Source organism: Lactuca saligna, chromosome 3 (genome assembly GCF_052625555.1).
Source record: "Lactuca saligna cultivar CGN05327 chromosome 3, ASM5262555v1, whole genome shotgun sequence".
Taxonomy (NCBI): Eukaryota; Viridiplantae; Streptophyta; class Magnoliopsida; order Asterales; family Asteraceae; genus Lactuca; species Lactuca saligna.
This window is the reverse complement of record NC_136419.1, coordinates 145,211,791-145,234,433: the sequence shown is the minus strand read 5'-3', so window position 1 is coordinate 145,234,433 and position 22,643 is coordinate 145,211,791. Positions and strand designations below refer to the sequence as shown.

The following is a 22,643-nucleotide window of genomic DNA, read 5'->3' as shown; positions in this document are numbered from 1 at the left end:
TTATTACTTTTCTCTCTTCAAGGCTCAAAACAGGATCATCAATGAACTTGAAAAGTTGAGGAGGAGATTTCAATGGAGTGGAAAAGATTCCAAATCTAGGATACATTGGGTGTCACGGGCAAAAGTTGTATCTTCCAAAACAGATGGAGGACTTAGTGTTGGATATTTAAAAGCACAAAATCTAGGTTTACTCGGTGGAGACTCAAAGAAAAATCTAGAGGATTAGGGAGATATTGCACAACTAGCATACACAATCTGAGTAGAAAGCCTGTAACTGTTGGTGTGGTTCCTTAACATTACAAGAACGTTTCCCAAGGCTACATAACATGAAGGTAGATAAACTTTGCCTAATATCTGACAACATTGATGGTTCAAGTTTTCACTGGAGATGGAAAGCACAGATCACGAATGGAGATAATCTAGATGACCTGAATATTTAAGCTCTATGCTTCAGGGGGGGTCAATATGAATTTGACAAAGAATGGATTCCGTTTCAACCTAAACCCTGATGGGGTAAACTCTTTACGTCACAAGATTGACTCCATTCCTATCGCCTATCATGGACCAAAGATAAACTGGTCAAAAGCAATTTCACTAAAAATTCGATGTTTTACTTGGAGGGCAGTTTTGGATATACTTCCAATGGCAAGAAATCTCGTGGGTAGAGCAATTAAGGTACTATCAACTTTATGTCCACTGTGCAGTTTGGAACAAGAGACATGATACCATTTATTAATCAGATGTCATGTGGCAAGGGAGGCTCAAGATTGGATTTTAAAATGGTGTGGCATACCTGATGCTTCATTTGATAATGCCAATGAATTTATTAACTTTGCAGCCACATGTGGTAATTGTCCAATGAAGAGGAAAAAGATCATTACAGTGTTCTACGGTCTCTTATGGTTTATCTGGTTGGCCAGACAACAAGGTGTTTAAGGCAATACATACAAATCTTGTTAGGATTGCTGATGAAGTGATCTCTCAAACGTTTTTCTGGTTAAGTTTAGAGCTTCAAGAGTAAATTGTAGATGGATAGAATGAAGCATTCCCTCTTTTTGTTAAAAACTCTATTATCTGTTGTTTCTTTCTCGTTTTTATACCTTGTCCTCAATTTAGTTATTGGCTAAATGTATGACTTTTATTTATTAATATATTTTCCGATTAAAAAAATAATCATACATTGTCAATATCAAAAACATCAAAAGAATAGAATTGATATGGAAATAGCCCATAAAAAATTAATTTCAACTTTTACCATGGATTAAAGACATACAATAAAGGTGACACTAATACACATATATAAAAGCGGAAAAAGCTATCTTGTAAGTTATGATTCCTCAGATAATAAATATGATTACCATAGATAAAAGCGAATTCCAATAATTTGCTGCTAAAAGTGAAAACAGATTAAAAACACGTGAAAAAAATCAACAATTTGTTGTTGATTTAATCTTAGTCAAAATCGGGAGCGTTGACGAAAGCAATAAATATACCACGTAAACAATCCTTTTCGGGCAGAAAAAGCCCCATTTGTCGTTTCCCAAATCCTCTCAAGATTTTTATAACCCTTTATCGTTTTCATCACAAATTCAATCTTCATCATCAATACCCTAAAAGCTTCAGAGATCAGATTATGTCTTGTGTCTGTGATTTCTGTAATCAGAGATCGGCGGTGTTGTACTGTAAAGCCGATTCGGCTAAGCTTTGTTTGTTCTGCGACAACGCCGTACACTCTGCAAATGCTTTATCTCTCAAGCACTTCCGTTCTCAGATCTGTGACAACTGCGGATCTGATGCCGTTTCCGTCGCCTGTTCAACTGATAACCTTCTCCTCTGCACCTCTTGTGATCACGATTTCCATGGCGACTCCTCCGTTTCCTCTTATCACAGTCGTGTGCCTGTTGAAGAGTTCTCCGGTTGCCCTTCCCCTCTTCAGCTGGCCTCGATTTGGGGATTTAATCTAAAACCTTCTGGTTCTAATGGCAATTCGTGTGAAAGTAAGTATTCCACTACGAATTTTCAAGATTTAGCGACGATACATGAGAAAACTCCTTGTTATGATGAGGTTCCGAGCGTTGACTGGAAATCTAGAGGTTCGGGTTGCGGAGTTCATAATAAAGTTTTGTTTAAGCAGCTGGTGGAGCTTGCGAAAGAAAGATTTGACGGGGATGGAGCTGAATTGGGGCCTCAAACCCCGAGTGGATGTGGTCGGCGGGATATTTCAGAAGGTTTCGAGTATGAGGAACAAGACGATAAGGATCTGTTGCATCAGCAAACTCCATTAACGTATCTGCTTATGCCGCCCCAGAATCCCGCGAATTCGAAAGCGAATAATGGGGGTATCACTGAATTTAGTAACATGTGGAGCTATAGCCCTAAACGCCAAACCAGTCAGGTTTGGAATTAAATAACTTGATTAGAAAATTGATAAAAAACATTACCGTATATTACTCTTGATCTTGTTATAAAACAATTAAACAATCACCATCCATATTTGTTCTTACCTTTTTGCTGCGTCACAACAAAACCTAAGAACTTAACATCTTACATTTGCTCTAGTACTGGAGGTGCATAAACACAGCAGCAAATACAATTGGTGTCCATCTATAGTCACCACCAGTCTTGGCTAACTTATTTTGTACTTGTTAAAGATTAATCATCAAGCACCAGAAATTCTTTTTCTTTGTGTATTTCTTTTTATAGATGGAAACTTTTACAAACTATATTTTGATTTCTGCCTTTGTGTCAACTCATGTTTGTTGCCACTTTATTGTGGGGATATAAGATAAGTAGTAGCATGAAGTGGGGTATAACTATAAAGGCTCATCTTTATTACCATTTTGATTTCAGATATGGGATTTTAATCTAGGAAGATCAAGATCTTCTGAGGCAGGAGTTGATAATCTTGGCTTTGCAATAAACAATTGTACTGACCTTGTTGAGGATGCTTCTTTCACAACAATGGAAGTGTTAAAAGAAATGGATGCCATAAACATATCTTTTGGCACCACATCACAAAATGTAAGCATCTTGTACTACTTAGTGTTTTCTCTATCTACTTGCATTTATATTTTATAACCCCAAAGTTATTCATTTGGTTTTGAATTGTAATTAGGGATGGGTTACTCGAGAAACTCATGAAAATTTGCTACTTCTCAAAGACATTGTCTATTTCATTGTTGTTATGTTAACTTTGTGGGATGAAAGTCTTGTTAAGAGGTTTTCATTCACATCAGGCTGGAATTAGATCTGGATAGAATTCTAAGTGTTCTAGAAGTAGAAAACATTGCATTCCCCTTATCCTGATTCATTTTTCTACCTTTGTCCCAAAAGAAGGTTTAATTTTAACCTTTTAAGCCTGTTTCCTCCTAAATGGAAGTAAATTTCTATAGAATCTTTTCTCTTCCTCTTTTCCCTCCTTCAAATATTGATCTAGAAAGATTTGTATCGTATCTTACTCCAAATTTCCATCACCATGTACTTTCAACACATGATGCCCTAATAAGAAAAATAAAATACTGAAAGTACAATGTCTTAATGTAAAAAAAAAATTGAAAGTAAAACGTTTTATGGAAAAATACGAAAGTAGAAAAGTGTAATAAACAAAGTAACAAAAGTACATTGCTATTCCTTTTTCAGAAGCAGATATCAGGTTGCATATCAACTATGGAGAGTGACAACCGACCTGAAACACAAATGATGGAAACCAATAGAAGTAATCCCACAATTGACGGTCAAATGATGGAACACTTTTTAGCAACCAATCAAGGAATGGAAATACCCGCAACAACCAAAGTAGACGCGCAACAACTTGCCCAAAATAGATGTAACGCAATGTTACGTTACAAGGAGAAAAAGAAAACCCGAAGGTACACACTACATGACAAGACAGAATCACAGAACATAACATCTTGTACTGCGTTTGGCGTACATTGGACTGGACAAAAATCTCAATTTTTTTTTTTTTTTTATCCTCTACCCAAAAAAGTGGGATCGGATTGTAGGAACTTGTTTTTATCTGACGTTTATGCAAAAGACGTAAACGCGCTTTATATATATAAAGTTTGTCCAGTCCTGTCTTGTCCAGTCCAGTCTAGTTGTCTAGAATTGGTTATGATGAATAGCGTTAAAATGGTGATAGGTACGACAAGTGCATCCGGTACGAGTCACGGAAGGCGAGAGCGGATACGAGAAAACGAGTAAAGGGAAGATTTGTGAAGAGTATTGAATGAATGAATGAATGAATGATTAAAGTGGTTTGTGGTGGAAGTTAGTTTGGTAAAAGGGTAGGTTTGAGTTGAAAGATAGTATGCCTAGTGGCTAGTGGTAACCTACGACTGTTTGATAAGAAAAAGGTGGCTTGTAATGTATGGCTACGGTGATTGACTGATAATTTTTTTTTTTTTTTCTTATCCTTGAAGTTGGGAAAAGGTGTGCTTTGATGCTTGAGTTGTGGAAATGCAATCTGAGTCGCCATGATCCTTGTCCTGTTGATACTTACCACGTGGCAAAGATTACCTCGTAATTTGAATTCAGATACTATTATGAGTGGAGCTTAAGTGTCTTCGCATTACGTTTAGTAAAAAAGACACTAATTTTATTTTATAGAAGTTTTTTTTGGGGATAAATGTCAACTTAACGTGAAATTGGGATGAGGGTAAATGAGCTACATAGAATATAAAATGGGTACCCGAATACAAACACATAAAAAAAAACTATAAAAATGAAAAAAAAGAAAAGGATATTTGTTCAATTGGATGAAATGAAATGACAAATAGATTAAATTGATTAAATGACCATAACATATATTATGAAACGTATTTGGTTGGCTTATCGGCTATACCGGGTATATGAATGGATCAATGGAAAGAATTTTCATATGGATTCTGAAAAAAAAAATAGGTTTCATTAAAAACTACATAATAAATGTGTTATATTATAAATTTCATTTTTTTACCTTTGTTGAAAAGAAAAACTGAAATAAACAAGTCATATTCTTAAAAAAAAAAATCATTATATTTTACTATACAAATCTTTATATGTTTATATAAGTTTAATAGAATAGATCATTTTATTCTTCCTGGATGGATTCCAACATACCAAAAATATCTCAAAGTTGTACGCTTAGGGATGAAAAGCTTGAAGAAGAACCGTGCAAAAAGGGTGGTATATTCTCTTTGTTGTCATTACATTTCAAAGTATCTTGATAAAAAATAAAAAAAATAAAAAGAAGTTATTGGAAATCATAGGTGATAAAATGGACACAAACAGTTTTAACCAATAAAAACTAAGTAATCGCAAAAGTAAAGATGTTAAGTAGTCAAAAGATATCGAATCAAGGTCATGTCGACACATTTCATCCGATACCTTTTATTTATTTTGCAAGCAAAAGACATTGACAATACATATTTTATTAGTTGTGACATACGACAAAGACTTCTTTTTTCTTTTCTACTTTCTGTTAGGTCGGCTAGATAATCATAATAATTGATCATTGATCTATATTTAAACATGTAAATTTAATTACTACATATACAACATAAATGAAAATAAAATATCTTCAAATTTAAATAACCAACATAATACAATATTAAATTATTTATGACATAATTTTGTTATTTAATAATAGAAAAAAATTGGGGTTATTGTCACAATCATCTTTGACCTATTCGCTACAAAATTGACCGAAGAAGTAATTCTAAGCCATGTCACCCTCATCTACACTATCCAGCTCAAATGTGGAGGTGCAATCTCAACATCATGGTGATTGTATTTTATCTTCTTGAATTCGGTTATCTTGAATAGAAGATATACCCGAAAGAAGGTTTAGGTAGTGTCCTAACGCTATGGTAAGTGACCTTTTCATTAATTGTTAAATTGAACCAACATATGTCATGTACCTTTTTTTTTGTCTTGTTATTGTTTATGTATGATCCAAGGAAAAATGTATTTTTGGGAATGGATGGATCCAAAAATTCTAAGTGGACGTTATCATTCAATTATATTTAATAGTGTTGGAGTTATCCCGAATTGGGTATTATCTCATAGTAAATTTATTTTGAATGTATAGATTAGTCTTATCTTATTAGTTTGTTTTGTTTTCTGATAAGGACTCTCAGATGTATATATACATGTATAACAATTAATTAAAGACATGATTTTCGAGTCTCCAATCTTTACTTGTGTCAATTGTTTCATGGTATCATGTTTGAAATATAACCTAGCGCCATGACTAAATCAGGAGAAGAATCCTGTGGAGCGAATGTTGCTCAGAAAATCGAAGCCAACTCACCATTTTACCTTGGACCCCAAGATTGACTAGGGGATTATATCACGTCGACTTGGCTCCAAGGAGACAATTATGATGATTGGGTTGGTGAAATCCTTGGAAGCATGAAGAAAGTTCGGGTTTCTTGATGGGACGATTATTGAAAGGGTGCTACCTGTTACAGAAGCCGATTGGAATACGATTAATGCAATGTTAGTATCCTCGATTATGAACACAATTGATCCAGAGGTCACGTGTTCCTTTTCTAAATATCGTGATGCAAAGAAGATGTGGGAGACTTTGAAATCACGATATGCTTTGGTCAATGGACCACAAATTCAACAATTGAAGTCATTGATCGCCAAGTGTGAACAAGGCAAAAATATTCCAGCTACTGAGTATTTTGGAAAATTGATTGGATTGTGGGAAGAATTGCATAAACATGAACCTCTTATTGACTGCTCCTATGGTAATGCTTGTACCATCGAATCTAAACATGAAGAAAGAAGAGAAACTGATATGCTTCACATGTTTCTTATGGGGTTGAGCACTGACCTTTTCTCCACTATGCGCACTAGTATCTTGTCATAGGATCCACTTCCATAATTTGATAAGGCATATCTATTAGGATAGTTTGTGTTGTGTCAATTGTATTTTGTGCTAGTATAGTCCATTTTGTAATGGGTTGGGCTTGTCCACCCAGTTTTTAATGATTTTAGGGTTAGACTATATATATAGTGCATGCATGCACCGTATTAGGTATCGATTGTACTTACCCTACCGTGCCTTTACAGTGAAATTATTTATTGAGCTCTTCTAAGGCATTGATTCTAATCATTCAGCACAACTTCGATCATTGTTTTCTTTGTGTGATTTACTTTTCTATTTAGAATCTATCGATCAACTCTTAGTTGTTCTTACAATTGGTATCAGAGCAGGAGTTTGTGTAAATCATAAGCAACTCTTCTGTCGAAGTGTTATTAGGGTTTTTCCGCTTTTATTGGATCTGTTCTTGCTGTCTTCATCGTGTTGATTGTTGATGTTGGATCTTGATCCTTATTACGCTCTAGTCTCGATTTTAGTTCTACACATCTGATTCTTTACAGGTTTTAAGTGAATCTACAACATGCAGCCTGAAGATCCACGTACTCTTTATTTTAATCTTTCTAGCAACATCGGATCTACTACCTGGATCTCTATTCTCTTCCCTAAAGACTATGAAGTCTAGGCTTTACATTTTAAGGATTATGTTCTGGGTATTGAAGCTCATGGAATGACGATTTGGTAAGAAATAACAGAAGGAACACTCATGCACATGGGAACCAGGAGAGTTATCAAAACTTAGGCAGAGTACAATACTCTTCTTATCGATGTTAAAGATATTCCTCAAGATGAGAAAGATAAACTACTGAGCAACGTTAAAGCTATGATGATAATAAGGTTTGCTTTACCCCCGAACACCTTTTGCCTAGTAAGTTCCAGTGAAACAGCGAAGGAGATATGGGATAGATTAAAAGAGCTCTATTCAAGTGACGTAGATTTGGAACACTCCATTCAAACATTGCTTCTTTTAGAGTTCGGTGCCTTTGTTCAGAAGCCAGAGAAAAATTTTGATCAAACGTTCAACCATTACAACCATCTTTTAAGTAGGATGCTGAAGCACAAAATAAAATGTGAATTAATAAAACAAAAGGTTACTTTTATGAATGGGTTACGGTCCGAATGGAAAGCAATAGTTTCAACTGTTAAAGCTCATGAATAATTTAAGAACTATTCATTGGCAAAGCAAGTGGGAATTCTCAAGTCACACGAAGATGAAGTAACAAAGGAAGGAAAAGTTGTTTCTGGAATGGGATCTTTGGCCCTGGTTGCGAAGGGAAAATTTATAGCAAAAGAGGATTCGAAGTCCGGTATCTCATATTGCGAACTTACAAAAGAAGAATGCGCTCTTATGGTATCAAATCCCAGAAAGTTTTCAAAGAAGATCTTTGGACGCCTCAAAAATAGGAAGTGGCGAGGGAATTACAGTTCAAACAAGGCAAAGGATGAAAGCAAACAGAAGGACGAGGCGAAGAAAGAAAACAAGCTGGTTGGAGATTCTGGCTGTGACTGCAATTATTGTCATGGCAAGAATCATTTGACAAAAGAGTGCTTGTTAAAAAGATTGAGTGAGAAGAAGGACGAAGAAGATAAGGATGAAGCTTACTATCTTTGGAAGATAGAAGAGCTTAGAAAGAAGAAAAGTGTTGATAATGCTAAGCCTGCTTTGATTGTGCAGGAAGATGATAACGAGTTTAGAAGAATTGATGTATGGTCAACTGATTCAGAGGATGAAGAGGTTTGCAAACCCACACATGGTGAGTGCTTTGTTGAAAAGGCTGAGGTCCCCGGGTACGAGGGAAAGTGCATGATGGTTCACAATGGAATTTCGAAGCAAAGAGGATACACCACTGATGGCTGCAAGGCTTCAGATAACTACTTTGCTGCAAAACCTGTCTCTGAGCAGGTAAGCAAATATGAGAAAGTGATCAACAAGGTACATTCAATTCTCGAATCTCTTAATATTCTGTTGCACGATATGAAACTGAATTAGATGATTTAAAATTTACAGTCTCTAATTTAAGTGATAGTTTAAAAAGAACCCATTTAAGTAATACTAATTTAACTAATCAAATCAGTAGGATAACATCAAAGAGTGAAGAGAGATGAATGTGGATTGAGAAGTTGGAGTTGGATTTGTCTAGGTCTAGGGATGATTTGATTTATTTACAACGAGATGATTTAGGTCTTTTGAAACAAAAAAACATTTTCTGTTTGATCGCTAAACGTCTTTATTTTAATATTACTCAGCTGCATATTGACTGTGAAATAATCAAGAATATCCATAAAATGATTTTTCCCTTTCTCGAATTGAAAGAGGATGAAATTGATGCAGACTGCTACAAATGCGAATCTATCTTTTCTTCTGACGATGTCTCTGAATCTTATATAATTGGACTAGACAAAATTGAAGATTATATTCACACTAAAGAACATAAAGATATGTTGAAACAAATTCTGAGTGAAAAAGATAAAGAGCAAATTAAATATGATACTGTACATAAATTTGACTCATTATGCACCAAATTAAGTTCAGAAAAAATCTTGATGTTGAAAATGTATCTAAATTTGATGATGAAAGTGACATGAGTGAAATCTCTATGGAGGATGAGATTGACTGTTCTGAATTTGTAAAACATGAAACTGAACCAAACAAAAATCTAATTTTTGAAAACTTTGTTTAGTATGTTCGCATTTCTAAAAATAGTGGTTCAAAGGTTTCAAAAGAAAAGGCAACAGTTTTTCCGAAAGTTCCAACTATTCCAAATCAAGTTTTTGCAACCTTTGGACTGAACAAAAATTAGAGTTTCGAATTATCGTCCCTCGTAGAAAAAGATAACGAAGATGGGTGTGACAAATACTTTTGGTCTACTCCCATTAATAATGCAAATGAAACCAAAGGTTTATCTGAGATGACCTCTTGGAAAAAGAAGGGAAGATACGTGGCGGAACCACTGAACAAGGTCAATTCAAGCTACGAGAAAGGCAATCCGAGTGGAACCAAAAATTTTCCAGATGATATGTCATCCGAACTGACTGACCCTTCTGTTAGAAAAACGAAACCTAGGGCTAGTGTTCATAAATCAGCAAAGGAATTTGTTTCCAAGAAACGTCAACAAAATGCTAGATATAGGAAAAATATGAAAGAGAGAAAGCATTTCTGGAAATCTAAGAATTCCAACTTTATTAATCAAGAACGATCGGTAAATTAGAATGCGAATGTCTCTCCAAATCTAAATCCTAAAAGACTTCCAAAACCCTTTGTCTCCATCGGTTTCAAAACCAAAAGTTTTTCAAACACCATCATTTAAAAAAAATGAAATATTTTGAAAAGACGAAGCCTAATTTCACTCCAAAACCTAACGTTTCGAAATCTATCAACACGTCGAATGATGTTAAGGGCAAAGAAAAGGTTGTTTCAGACTCTAAAACTCCTTTCAAAAAGACCGAAACACACTTGAAATGGGAGAAAAAGAAGTTTGAGAAAAAGGTTGCCAAGTAACAAATTGAAGCTAAACAAAGAAAAATCTCTTTTAAAGAAAATAATTCTAAAGATAACAGGATTGTAGTTTTTAAAATCACAAAAGGAGAGAATTCCACAATGATAAATCGATCTTACTTGGTTGATGAAGCAATAAATTTTCCTGTTTCTATGAAAGTCTTACGAGGACCCAAACAACTTTGGGTTCCTAATTATATCTGATTTTTACAGGTAATTTGTGACGAACAGTTCGCCTTCGAATGGTATATCGATAGTGGTTGTTCACGTCACATGATAGGAATGAGAAAAGAATTGAGGGAATTTAGAGCGTTGAAAGATGGAGGACGAGTCAAATACGAAAATAATTCACTCGGGGGAATCAAGAGATATGTAATTATTACGAATGTGGAATTCTCTATTCGGAAGGTTGCCTATGTAGAAGGCCTGCAACACAACCTCATAAACATATCTCAACTGGTTGTAGGTACTGGTTTGAAAGTTTCGTTTGATGATGAGGGATCAGAGATTATCGAAAAGCAGTCCAAGAAAGTGCTTCTGAAGTCTAAGAGGAAAGTCGAAATGTATCCGTTGAATCTGAATCCTATTGAAGGAAAGCCCGCCATATACCTTCTTACAAAAGCATCTTCGGATGACAGTTAGTTATGGCATCGAAGGTTCTCGTATCTCAACTTCTATGCCGCATGCAAACGCGGGAAAAAGAGTAGAAAGAGTTATTCAACAATCATCATCACCAAAGTGATTGAGCCACTTGAACTATTGCATATAGATCTTTGTGGTCCATCAGCCATCGAAAGCATTGGTGGTAAGAAGTACATTCTAGTAATTGTTGATGACTTTTCTAGGTTCACTTGGGTGTATTTTCTTTAACAGAAATCCAAAGCAACCTCTAAGCTTAAGGACTTTATCAAGTAGATCAAACTTCAACTGCGAAAGATAGTCTAGAATGTTTGCAGTGAACTGGTTCGTAGTTCAAAAACTGTAACAACCCGTCATTTCAGGTCATTAAAGATCGAGTCTTGTAACCTCTTTGAAAAAGGGATTAGAATATCATCGAAAAATGAAGTATTCAAAAGCTCTGTTTGGAGTACGCTATGTAGTAAATATCATCTTAAGGTTTCCAAACATATAAATAGCACAAAAATCCGAGTTATAACGAAGAAGTTATGATCATTCTAAGTTTTTCGACAAAAACCGGCGATACGAAGTTACGTAAAAACGCAAAGTTTCAATAAAACACTTTTTGACCTTAGGTGTCTAAATGAAAGTCATAGATATCGTTAAACTACAAACGTGCATAAAAAGAACGCTCAAATCGGACATCGTATGAAAAAGTTATTAATTTTTAAAGAAATTCCTTAATCACGTCATTTTAATAAATAAATAATAAAAATAATTTCGGAATTTGCCGACGGAGTCTAAACGAAAGTTGTAGATCTTAGACTCACCTACGCGTGGATATAAAGAACGTCGAAAACGGAGTTCGTATGAAGGAGATATGAATTTTTGAAGTTTGATAAATAATTAATATAAATTTTTATTCAAAACTTCGGTATTATCCGAAGTCTGAGTCACACAAGTACGCCCTGCGTACACGAGTACGCCCAGCGTACTCAAGGCCTTGGCCTCGGATCGTCCACGTCGCCCCTATGCGAGCCTATCCCCACGTCCCATCCGAAGTCCGAGGCAGTCGAGGACTCGGTCATGCATGACGTACGTGTACGCCCTGCGTACCGAGGCGGTTCCAGCCTCCTATAAAAGGGATGCGAGGGTTCCCAGAAAAATTGCTCATTCTCTCTCACTTTTCTTGCGTTTGCCTCGTTTTCCGTGCTCGCACTACCCCGAAACCCTGGTCATTTTGTGCAAGTCCCGAAGGTCGATTTTACTCCCAAGAAATCCCGAGAAAATCCGCTTTTTCAAGCCAAAGTTATGCTCGATTTTCGTCACACCTTCTTCAAACTATCAAGTGAGTTCATACCCCTTTCAAACACACCTCTAATACATTTTAAATGCTTTTATACTCTTTTAGGTTGGGAATACAAGTAAACATACGGTTATTATCGTGTATTTTATAAAGTTTCACTTCACTTGTTTTATCGAATAAATCACTTGGAATTCATTACTACTATGGAAAACTCTTGTCATACTTTGCATGTATTAGACTTATACAAAGTATATAGTGATTTCAAAGTACCTTTCGTTGCTAAGTCATTTTATACATTCTAAAAACTTATGATTTATGCTTTGTCAAACATTATGAAAAAGGATAAACTTTGCATACAAAACTATCACTTTAATACAGACTTAGTTGAGAATCCATGAGACGTGTATATCTTCAAACACTACTTTCTTATTAGAAAGTAATGCTACAAGTCCTGTCTATAACCAGACTCTCCCGTTAGGAGAACGTGTCAAATGTGTATAGATCTATACGGGAAGTCATGATCCCGTGCCCTGACTGTTAGTCATGATCCCGTTAGGAGAATGTTGCTACAGGCATATTATGTTTAGTATGGTTATAAAACTCATCGGATACACAATTATTATAGTACTTCTGATTGATGAACGAGTAGTTATTAAAACTATTCTTTATCTAACAAACGGTAGTCCTCTGATAGGTTTTTTTATATAGATCTATGTTTAAAAGCATGTGGCTTGCTTCCAATTTTTATTCTTGAACATTAAACAACTATAGGAAAATAAGGGATTTTCTTGGTTCAACTATCTACATTTTTCAAACACAAATACTCTCATGCATTTCATACTTTTATAAGAAAATAAGGGATTTTGTTGGAAAACATACACCCATTTTGGAATGGCATTCAATTTTTCTAAACCACTTACGAACTCACCAACTTAATTGTTGACACTTTCTCTTTGAAATAACTTGTATTCTCAGGGAACCGCTAAGCAGGTTTGGAAATCAAGTTTTGGGATTAACGCGCTGGCGTTAATTACTTCTTTTGAAAGATGTTTATGTATTTATCTTTTGAACATGTAATGAATACAATTATGTAAACATTTTTTTTAAAACCTTTATATATGTATGGTGGTGTGTACTTTCCTTTCTATGAATTGTTATGATACTGAATATGACGTCCTCCGCCCCCGAATGTTTCCGCCGTTCTGGTTTGGGGGTGTGACAGATTGGTATCAGAGCTTTGTTTATAGGGAATTAAGTATATCAAAACCATTTCTTTTTGGTATACAACTATAAACTAAATTGGGCAAAAACACTCTAAGAAGGGTCATACTTTTGAAATTAAATTTATTTAGTTTTTTTTTTGGTAAGCATGCACTCATTTCATACTAATAACAGTTTCATATCGAATAAATTTAGAAGTATTATAAATAAGTTGTGCAGTACAGGTACGCCTAGGGACATGTAATCGGAACTGGGAAGAATATAGCCTGATCAACTATATTTTTCCGAGAGACGACTAACGTATCCCAAGGAGTGTCTGCAGTGGACAACAATTTCAAAACTTACCAAAAGCACATCATTACATAATACTAAGGGAGTTTTTGTGTTGTCATCAACCATTAAACTTAAGAGTAAGTTTCATGTGCTTTAGCTTATAGTCAATTCTTAACCCTATTCTCGTACTGACTCAATGGCGGGATTCCATCACCCCAATGACCCCTACTACCCCAACCAAGGTAATGGAGGATGGATCGAAGAAGATCCTGAAGAAGACGAAGAGCCTATAGAGTTGGAGGAAGGAGATGACTCTGGTACATATTCAGAGCCAGAAATTATCAATCCACCAATCCCACAACCTCCTGTCCACGTGAGGAACTTCCAAGGACCCACTCCTGTGTGGGGAAGTCACCTCCACCATTGGAGCCAACAACAAAGCTTACGCCCTCCCTAAGGCATGTGCCGAGACTTCTATGATGTCAGAGGCGGGGGATCAACAGACCGAGCACTTCCGGTCATGGTTGGCAAACTCGCCAACCAGTGCTATCAATCCGTAGTGCAAGCCAACCGAATCCAAGAGGTTAATGTGGAAGTACAAATCCACACGGCCGATATCAACCGCCTAGAGATGTTGCAGAACGACATCCACCTTCGCGCCGAAGCATTCCAAGCACAAGCAAATGCAGCCTTCGCAGAATTGAGGGAACAACAAGTTGTGTTTGATAGGCGCCTCATGGAGTCAAAGCAGTCCGACACAGAGTAAAGCTCCAAGCGCAAACCACGCCGCAAGTAGTACTAGCCCGACTCTCATTTTTTGTTATAAATTAGGATTTCGGATAAAAGTATTATTTTCTTTAAAATTTTCTATAATCGGAGACCTTTAGAAAGGTCAAAAACTTTTGTCTAGACTCAGATGTAACACAACTATATGTTTAATATATATAAGGGCATATCCCTTGCTTGTTGTTAATTATGTGTAGTTCGTTCAATTCATAAGTACATCTATTCAAACTTTATTTTCAAGCTCAAAACCCTGTGTTGGCCAAACCAAATTCTTAAACTATTAAAAGTTAACTCAATACGATCCAACTCGCAACCACCAAAACTTATAATCTCTCATCCTTTTCTTTTGACAGTGCGATGCCTCCTCGTAGATCAGCACGTACAAACGCAACCCTACCACCACCTCCACCACTAACTTATGATCCGGCCATGGTCCAAGCTGCTATCACAACAGCAGTAATAGCAGCTCTCTCGCAAATAAACTCCAATGCAAATGGAGGAACAGGAAGCAACACGAATCATTCCAATCGTGGCACCGGCTAGGGTCTAGTAAGGGAATGTACTTACAAGGAGTTCTCCAACTCAAAGCCAAAGACTTTTAATGGCATTGGAGGAGTGTGACAACTGCCAATTCAGGTCATTCTTGGACTCATGCATCTTTATAATAACCATTCATGCACAACATGCCATGACCTAGTAGTATAAATTAGGTCAAAAATCTTGCATAAACTAGGATCCAACTAAGGTCTAGGACTAATATACTTGATACTTACAATTCTAGTAAGTTGCTTAGCTACAATAGGAAATGCCAATACTATAATTAGAATAAAGCTTCAAGCTTTGTTATAATTGAAATAGGGTATAAAACTCTAAAAATAAATTAAAACATTCTAATTATACTTCAACATGTTGTTGAATATCAAACAATATTCCAAAAACCCTAAAGAGCCAAAAATCAAAAGTTATAAATTATAAAGCTTAAAAACTTTATAAAATTTGGCTATAAACTTCCTAATATCAAATTTTATTAATCAAATTATGGATTATACCAATGAACTAGAAATATAAATTACAAGTATTAATCATAAATTATTTGTTGAAAACAAGATTTTTAAATAAATCAAATTGCTTAATAAACATTTTATAAAAATGAATGTTTTTATATAAAATATAGGAGGGAAGTTTATAAAGTTTAAAATTTAGGAGAGAGGAGGCCAAAATGCATGCAAAAACCGGCCATCACCTCTCCCCATGCCCTCTCTCTTCCCCAAAACACAATCATTAAGCTTAAACCCTTACTCCACCTCTTCCCTATTCACTCTCTCACTTCACTCTCTTCACACACTTCACTCTCTTCTTCCCTCTCTCTAAACTCACGAAAATCCTCTCATTTCTCTGCAAAATTTCGAGATTGTGAAGCCCTTGAAGTGTTCTTACTTCTCTCAAGGTCAAAACCAAGGTAAACAACAACATCTTCTTCCATAGTTTCATGGTTAAACCTGTTTTTCTTCTTAGTCTTCTCTACTTTTCGGATTCTATGCCTTTCCATGGCTAGAAAGCTTTATTCTCCCCTTTTGGTTTGTAGATTCTCACCATAACACAATGCATGTGTTAGAGATGGTGAAAATCCGGGATCAACCCATGCAAGGAGTGGAAAAGATGCACATATGATCATGTGACATCAAAACCTAATATTTCATGTTCTTCTCCATTTCTTTTGTGTTCATGCATGAACAAAAGCATTTAAACCATTTCTAGTACATCTTGGATGCTCATTCATTCCATGCATGTGTTAGAAATCGGGCCTTACCAAAGACATGCATGATGTTCTTGTTGAAATACCCTAATAATGCACACAAGCAAACATGCAATCTGCCAGATTACTTTGTTCGACTTTGAACAGTCATAACTCAGTCATTTCTTAACCAAATAATGATATTATTTTTTTATTGGTTAGTTACACGAGTTAACTTTCAAACCCAACTGGTCTCACTGTAAAATATTAAATATCCGATTTTTAGCAGATTTTACAAAAAGGTTGCGCATACAGCTCTTTTTCTGTGATCACTATTTTTATCTTGCTTAAACAATGGCCTTAAACCCAACCATAAATCTGAGGAAAAATACCTTAGAAACTTAACATATCTAGTGAATTATGGTTGAAATTTCGTGGCTTAAAACCTCACTGAATGGGCTACACAAATTCATGAACTTCAGCCACATTTACACTTCATGCATTATTGCATGCAATTTTTCTTAAATTGTTTGAAATCATTACCCTCATTTCTCTTCTAAATACATTTTTTTACATTTTTCCTTTTGAAAGCCCTTGCATGCATGAGATAATCTGGAAAATTTCAAGAGCTTTTGTTATTTCTTTGATTTATTAGAATTATTGCTAAAACCAAGGGCATAAATCATATAAAATACTTCCAGAGGTCAATAAATCCTAAATAAATTCATGGATGATCCTTATGGGGAATAATGACCCCTCACCAAATTTCAGCAATTTTTGTTACTGTTTCATATGATTTCTAATTTTCTTTTATTTAGGACATGATAAATTACAAAACCACTTTATAGGATGTGAAAATTGTATCTAACAATTTTCGCATACCTTACCTGTGATGGGTGACTCAAGAAAATAATTTCAAGATTTTCCAACATGTTTTACTATTTTTCCCAATTTTTGGTAATTATAATGGACTAAAAATGGGAGAAATAGTTCTGATTATCCAAAATTCATGAAAATTTACCAGGATATAATATTATAGAGTAGGAGGTTACATAAAAATTTTGAATATTTTTCTCTACTGTAAACTATTTTTCTCTTATTTTCTAAAGTTAATTGCACTAAAATACACTTAAATATACATAAATACCCAAAACCAGTTTATACATTATGAAAACCACTTTTGATATTTTTCCCAGGATATTTATACTGTAAATGATGTTACAAAATTTATTTTAACTGTTTAATATTATTTCTTTAATTAATGACTATTTAAAGGAATAAAGCAAGGAAAAATAGAAATACCCACTAAAAAATATCTTTTATATTTTTTCCAGCCTATTTATGTATAATAACAATTAAATAAAAAGTTTGGGTAATTTTGGAAACTGTTTTCTATTTATTTCAATTTTTATTGAAATAAATGCTCAAAAATCATAAAATATAATTAAACAGCTTGGAAATCCATTTTTATAATTTTCCCAGCTTAGTATTGTGTAATAACAGTTAAATAAAAAGTTTGAGAATTTTTATCCCTCGATTGCTATTTTTGTGAATTTATGTTGTAATAAGGACTTAAAAATTTGGAAAATTTATATTCCAAGGTTGTAATTAATCGCCCGATATATAGAATTTCATTACTTCAGAAAAAGTGTAACTAATTGATATAAAATCCAATACTAAAACATAAATTGGCATTTCCCTATATGTAGAGTTTAGTATATTAGCATTAGATATCGACATGGAAACTCACTAGTGCGTGTGTTTGATGTCGTAGGATCCTGGTAGTAAGACGTTGGTGCATCCCGAAGTACCGCTTGTGTCTACAAAAAACATCGTGAGTATTCACGCACTCCCCTATTTTCAGTTTTTATGTTTTGGGGTGGAAAAGCATGTCCAGAAAAACTACTGTTTGCATGTTGTATTTAAATTGAATTGTATCAAACATGATTGCTATTGTATTGCTATGTTTCTTTATGTATGTCTATGCAACACGGAACATGAGAACTTATCGTACTAAGGCCCTTCCCTTATCTCTAACCATTAACTCTTTGAGCCAATGGTCGTTATGGATAGCGCTATTAGGAATTGACAACTCCTCACTCGCCCGAATCGCTGGAGTGCATGATACCATATTCATCTATGGAACGATAAGCATAGATCTCGATAGGGCTTCAGTCATAGGTTTGGTTGAGACTCATTGTTTTCTCATACACATACAAACTCGTTTCTCGTTATAGCAATAAACTTGTATTCATTAATAGCAATCAACTTGTTTATCATTGAAGCAATGTACTTGTATTTACGAAAAGCCTTATTGTACGCTCGATTTTTATAAACTTGTGATACTCACCAACTATTTTCATAGTTGACGCTCGTTTTACATGCTTTTTCAGGAAGTAATTAGTAAGTGGATGTAAAGATTCATCATCATAGAGCATGCTGCATCGTGTTGAAGCTATTATGAAGCTATATTTTGAACAATGTTATTTTGAAAAACTTGTATTTTGTTTCTTTTGAAGCTATGGGTTGTAAACTTTTAAATACTGCTATGGTGATGTATCTTTATCTTTTGCATTGAAACCGTTATCGCTGTCATACCTTGCGTTTCCGCTTTAGCGGGGTGTGACAGAAGTGGTATCAGAGCTAAAGTTATAGAGAACATCGATTTTTCTTTAAGAAAACACAACCTATAACTAAAACTTATAAAGAAATTCTTTTTACAGCAAACATATTACTAGTATAATTAGGTCGGGAGTTGTATTATTGGACCTTGATTAAACATAGCCTGATCACCTATGTTTAATTAAGAAAAGATTTATACAAAGCTTGAGCTAATTATAATGGGAATATGTTCAACAAAAATATTTGAGAAAACTTTATTTCAAAATTTCAAAAGGTTAATTTTGGTGTGTGTAAGCATTGCATATTATAGGCATGCATTGTCATTTATTTCATATCTCATTGAAACTATGTCACAGTCCACTATGTCAACATTGTCATCTTCCCGCGCTACCGCCTCAGCCGATGAATCCGGCTACGTCACTGTTATCCCTCGACGTAATCCCCCCGCCTCGGTAGAAGAAGACCCATCAGAGGATACGGAAGATACTGGGAACTCGGTGGAGATCAGCAATGACAACGCCCCGAGTCAACGACGCGAGGCATCGCCTTCATCGGTGTTGCCACAGCCACCGCTTTATGGGCTTCGCATTCGGAGGACGGCAAGGAAGAGTGTTCCCATTCCAGGAAGGATAGCCACCAGTACAGCATGACTTGGCACGGTAGGACCTAGCGGAGCAGAACCCAGCGATGCAGGACCGAGAGCACCCTCACCTCAGCAAGTCATAGGGATACTTGTCAGACAGCCAGGTATGACCCCGGAGGAGTCCCGGAGATTGTAGTCGATAGAAGCGGGCCTACGTCACAGTCTCGCTGTGATAGCTGGGCATCGAGAAGTTTTGGATGAAGTCTTGGCAGGAATGGAAATCCTGTATCAGCATTCGATGGAGACTACTGACACTGCTAGTGCTGCTAGACGAGAGGCAGGTCATGCGATGACAACGTATTATGTGCTTGGAGGGCATGTTACGAGTGTGGGAGTACGGATCATCTCCGTAGAGCATGTCCCAAACTGAACAATGGACCTGGTAACAATGGACAAGGCCAATCCAGGAAAAACTTTCAAGGAAATCAAGTTGGACGGCCAAGAGGTGTAGCCTTTGTGATTGGTGCAGAAGAAGCTCGTCAGAACCCTGAAGTGATAACAGGTACGTTCCTCCTGAACAACCATTTTGCATCAGTAATATTCAATGCGGGAGCAGATAGGAGTTTTGTTTCTTTAGCATTTAGACCGTTAATTGGCTTGAAATCGGTAAAGATGAGGAATGCTTATGCTATTGAACTTGCTGATGGGTATGAAATTAGGGCTAGTGATATAATTCCTGGTTGTACTTTGAATTTAGCTGATAAACTCTTTAGCATTGACCTAATTCCTATAGAGCTTGGTAGTTTTGATGTGATAGTAGGGATGGATTGGTTATCCAAAAATAGAGCGGACATTGGTTGTTATGAGAAAGTCATCAGAGTGCCTCTCCCTAATGGAGAAACCCTTATCATACACGGTGAGAAGCCAGGAAGAAGTTTAAACATAGTATCAAGCGTGAAGGTTCACAAGTACCTGAAGAAGAATTGTATTGCATTCATGGCCCACGTGCTAGAAAGAGAACTTGAAGCTAAGCAACTCAAGGAGATTCCAGTGGTTCAAAACTATCCCGAAGTATTTCCGGAGGAATTGCCCGGTCTACCCCCTTATAGACAGGTCGAATTTCGGATAGATTTAATTCCCGGAGCGGCACCGGTAGCAAAAGCACCATATCGCCTTGCACCATCCGAGATGCAAGAACTATCCGGACAACTTCAAGAACTTCTAGACAAAGGGTTTATTCGACCAAGTTCTTCACCTTGGGGAGCCCCAGTGTTATTCGTCAAAAAGAAAGATGGTTCGTTCCGAATGTGCATTGATTACAGAGAATTGAACAAGTTGACAATCAAGAATCGATATCCCCTCCCTAGAATAGATGACTTGTTCGATCAGTTGCAGGGCGCTTCCTACTTCTCAAAAATCGACCTTCGGTCATGGTATCATCAGCTAAGAATTCACGAAGAGGACATTCACAAAAAAACATTTAGAACCCGTTATGGACATTATGAGTTCTTAGTCATGCCTTTTGGACTAACGAACGCACCCGCTGTATTCATGGATTTGATGAATAGGGTCTGTAGACCATACCTAGACAGGTTTGTAATTGTATTTATCGATGACATACTTGTTTACTCGCGGACCAAAGAAGATCACAATAGACATCTGAAGCTAGTGTTGGAGCTGTTGAAGGAACAGAAATTGTATGCCAAGTTCACTAAGTGTGAATTTTGGATTCGGGAAGTACATTTTCTTGGTCATGTGATCGGTGAAAGAGGAATCCATGTAGATCCAGCTAAGATAGAGGCAATCAAGAAATGGGAGGCCCCCAAAACCCCGACAGAAATACGACAATTCCTAGGATTAGCTGGGTACTACAGATGCTTCATTGAGAATTTCTCTAGGATTGCTCAACCATTAACATCTTTGACCCAAAAGGATAGAAAATCTCTCTGAGAAGAGAAACACGAAGAGGCGTTTCAAATCCTGAAAAACAAGTTGTGCAATGCACCAATTCTGGCTTTACCAGAAGGATTAGAGAACTTTGTGGTGTATTGTGATGCGTCTCATCAAGGATTAGGATGTGTGCTAATGCAAAAAGATAAGGTCATTGCATATGCTTCCAGACAACTCAAACCGCACGAGAAGAATTATACCACCCATGATCTAGAACTAGGAGCAATAGTTTTCGCCCTTAAGATATGGAGGCATTATTTGTACGGAACCAAGTGCACCATTTATACCGATCACAAAAGCCTTCAGCATATCCTGGATCAGAAAATGTTAAACATGCGGCAGAGAAGATGGGTAGAGTTGTTTAGTGATTATGATTGTGAGATACGATATCACCCAGGGAAGGCTAACGTAGTAGCCGACGCTCTTAGTAGGAAAGAAAGAGTGAAACCTTCCCATGTGAGAGCTTTGGGAATGGTAATTCAGACAAGCTTGAAATCTCAAATCATTAATGCCCAGGAGAAAGCGTTATGCAAGGAAAATCTTCCAGGCGAAACTTTACATGGTTTGGAAGAAAGATTTGAAACCAAACCTGATGGAGTTCGTTATTTTAAAGACAGGGTCTGGATTCCAAGGGTTAACAACCTGAGAGACATGGTACTAGAGGAGTCTCATCGATCTAAATACTCCATCCACCCTGGAGCAGATAAGATGTACAAGGATCTTAAAGAGTACTATTGGTGGCCTGGAATGAAAAAGGATATTGCCTTGTACGTTGGGAAGTGTTTGACATGCTCAATAGTCAAAGCTGAACATCAGAAACCATCCGGGTTGTTGCAACAACCTGAAATTCCCCAATGGAAATGGGAGCAAATATCTATGGACTTTGTTACCAAAATTCCTAGAACTGCTAAAGGTCATAACTCAATTTGGGTCATAGTGGATCGACTGACGAAATCTGCACACTTTCTCCCCATTCGAGAAGATTTCAAGATGGAAAAATTGGCCCAAATCTACATCGACAAAATTGTTTCTCTGCATGGTGTACCCTTATCTATCATTTCTGATAGAGATAGTCGTTTTACATCTCGATTTTGGTGGATGTTACAGAGGGCACTAGGAACCAAGATAGATTTGAGCACAGCTTACCACCCTCAGACAGATGGGCAAACAGAGAGAACAATA

At 36.2% G+C, this 22,643-nt stretch overlaps 1 protein-coding gene across 1 annotated transcript; it reads left to right on the top strand.

Annotated features, from left to right (window-relative positions):
* Positions 1-1,511: 1,511 nt before the first annotated feature.
* LOC145037343 (zinc finger protein CONSTANS-LIKE 14-like) lies at positions 1,512-4,496 on the top strand. Its single transcript, XM_078985982.1, has 4 exons — positions 1,512-2,395; positions 2,851-3,021; positions 3,640-3,869; positions 4,142-4,496. Exons 1-4 carry the CDS (start codon positions 1,634-1,636, stop codon positions 4,230-4,232), a joined length of 1,254 nt encoding a protein of 417 aa, XP_078842108.1. The 5' UTR covers positions 1,512-1,633; the 3' UTR covers positions 4,233-4,496.
* Positions 4,497-22,643: the final 18,147 nt, after the last annotated feature.

Coding starts and splice junctions, on each gene's coding strand:
- LOC145037343 (XM_078985982.1), top strand. CDS start 1,634: ATGTCTTGTGTCTGTGATTTCTGTAATCAGAGATCGGCGGTGTTGTAC. Junction 2,396..2,850: donor CTAAACGCCAAACCAGTCAG/GTTTGGAATTAA, acceptor TTTTGATTTCAG/ATATGGGATTTTAATCTAGG. Junction 3,022..3,639: donor TTGGCACCACATCACAAAAT/GTAAGCATCTTG, acceptor TTCCTTTTTCAG/AAGCAGATATCAGGTTGCAT.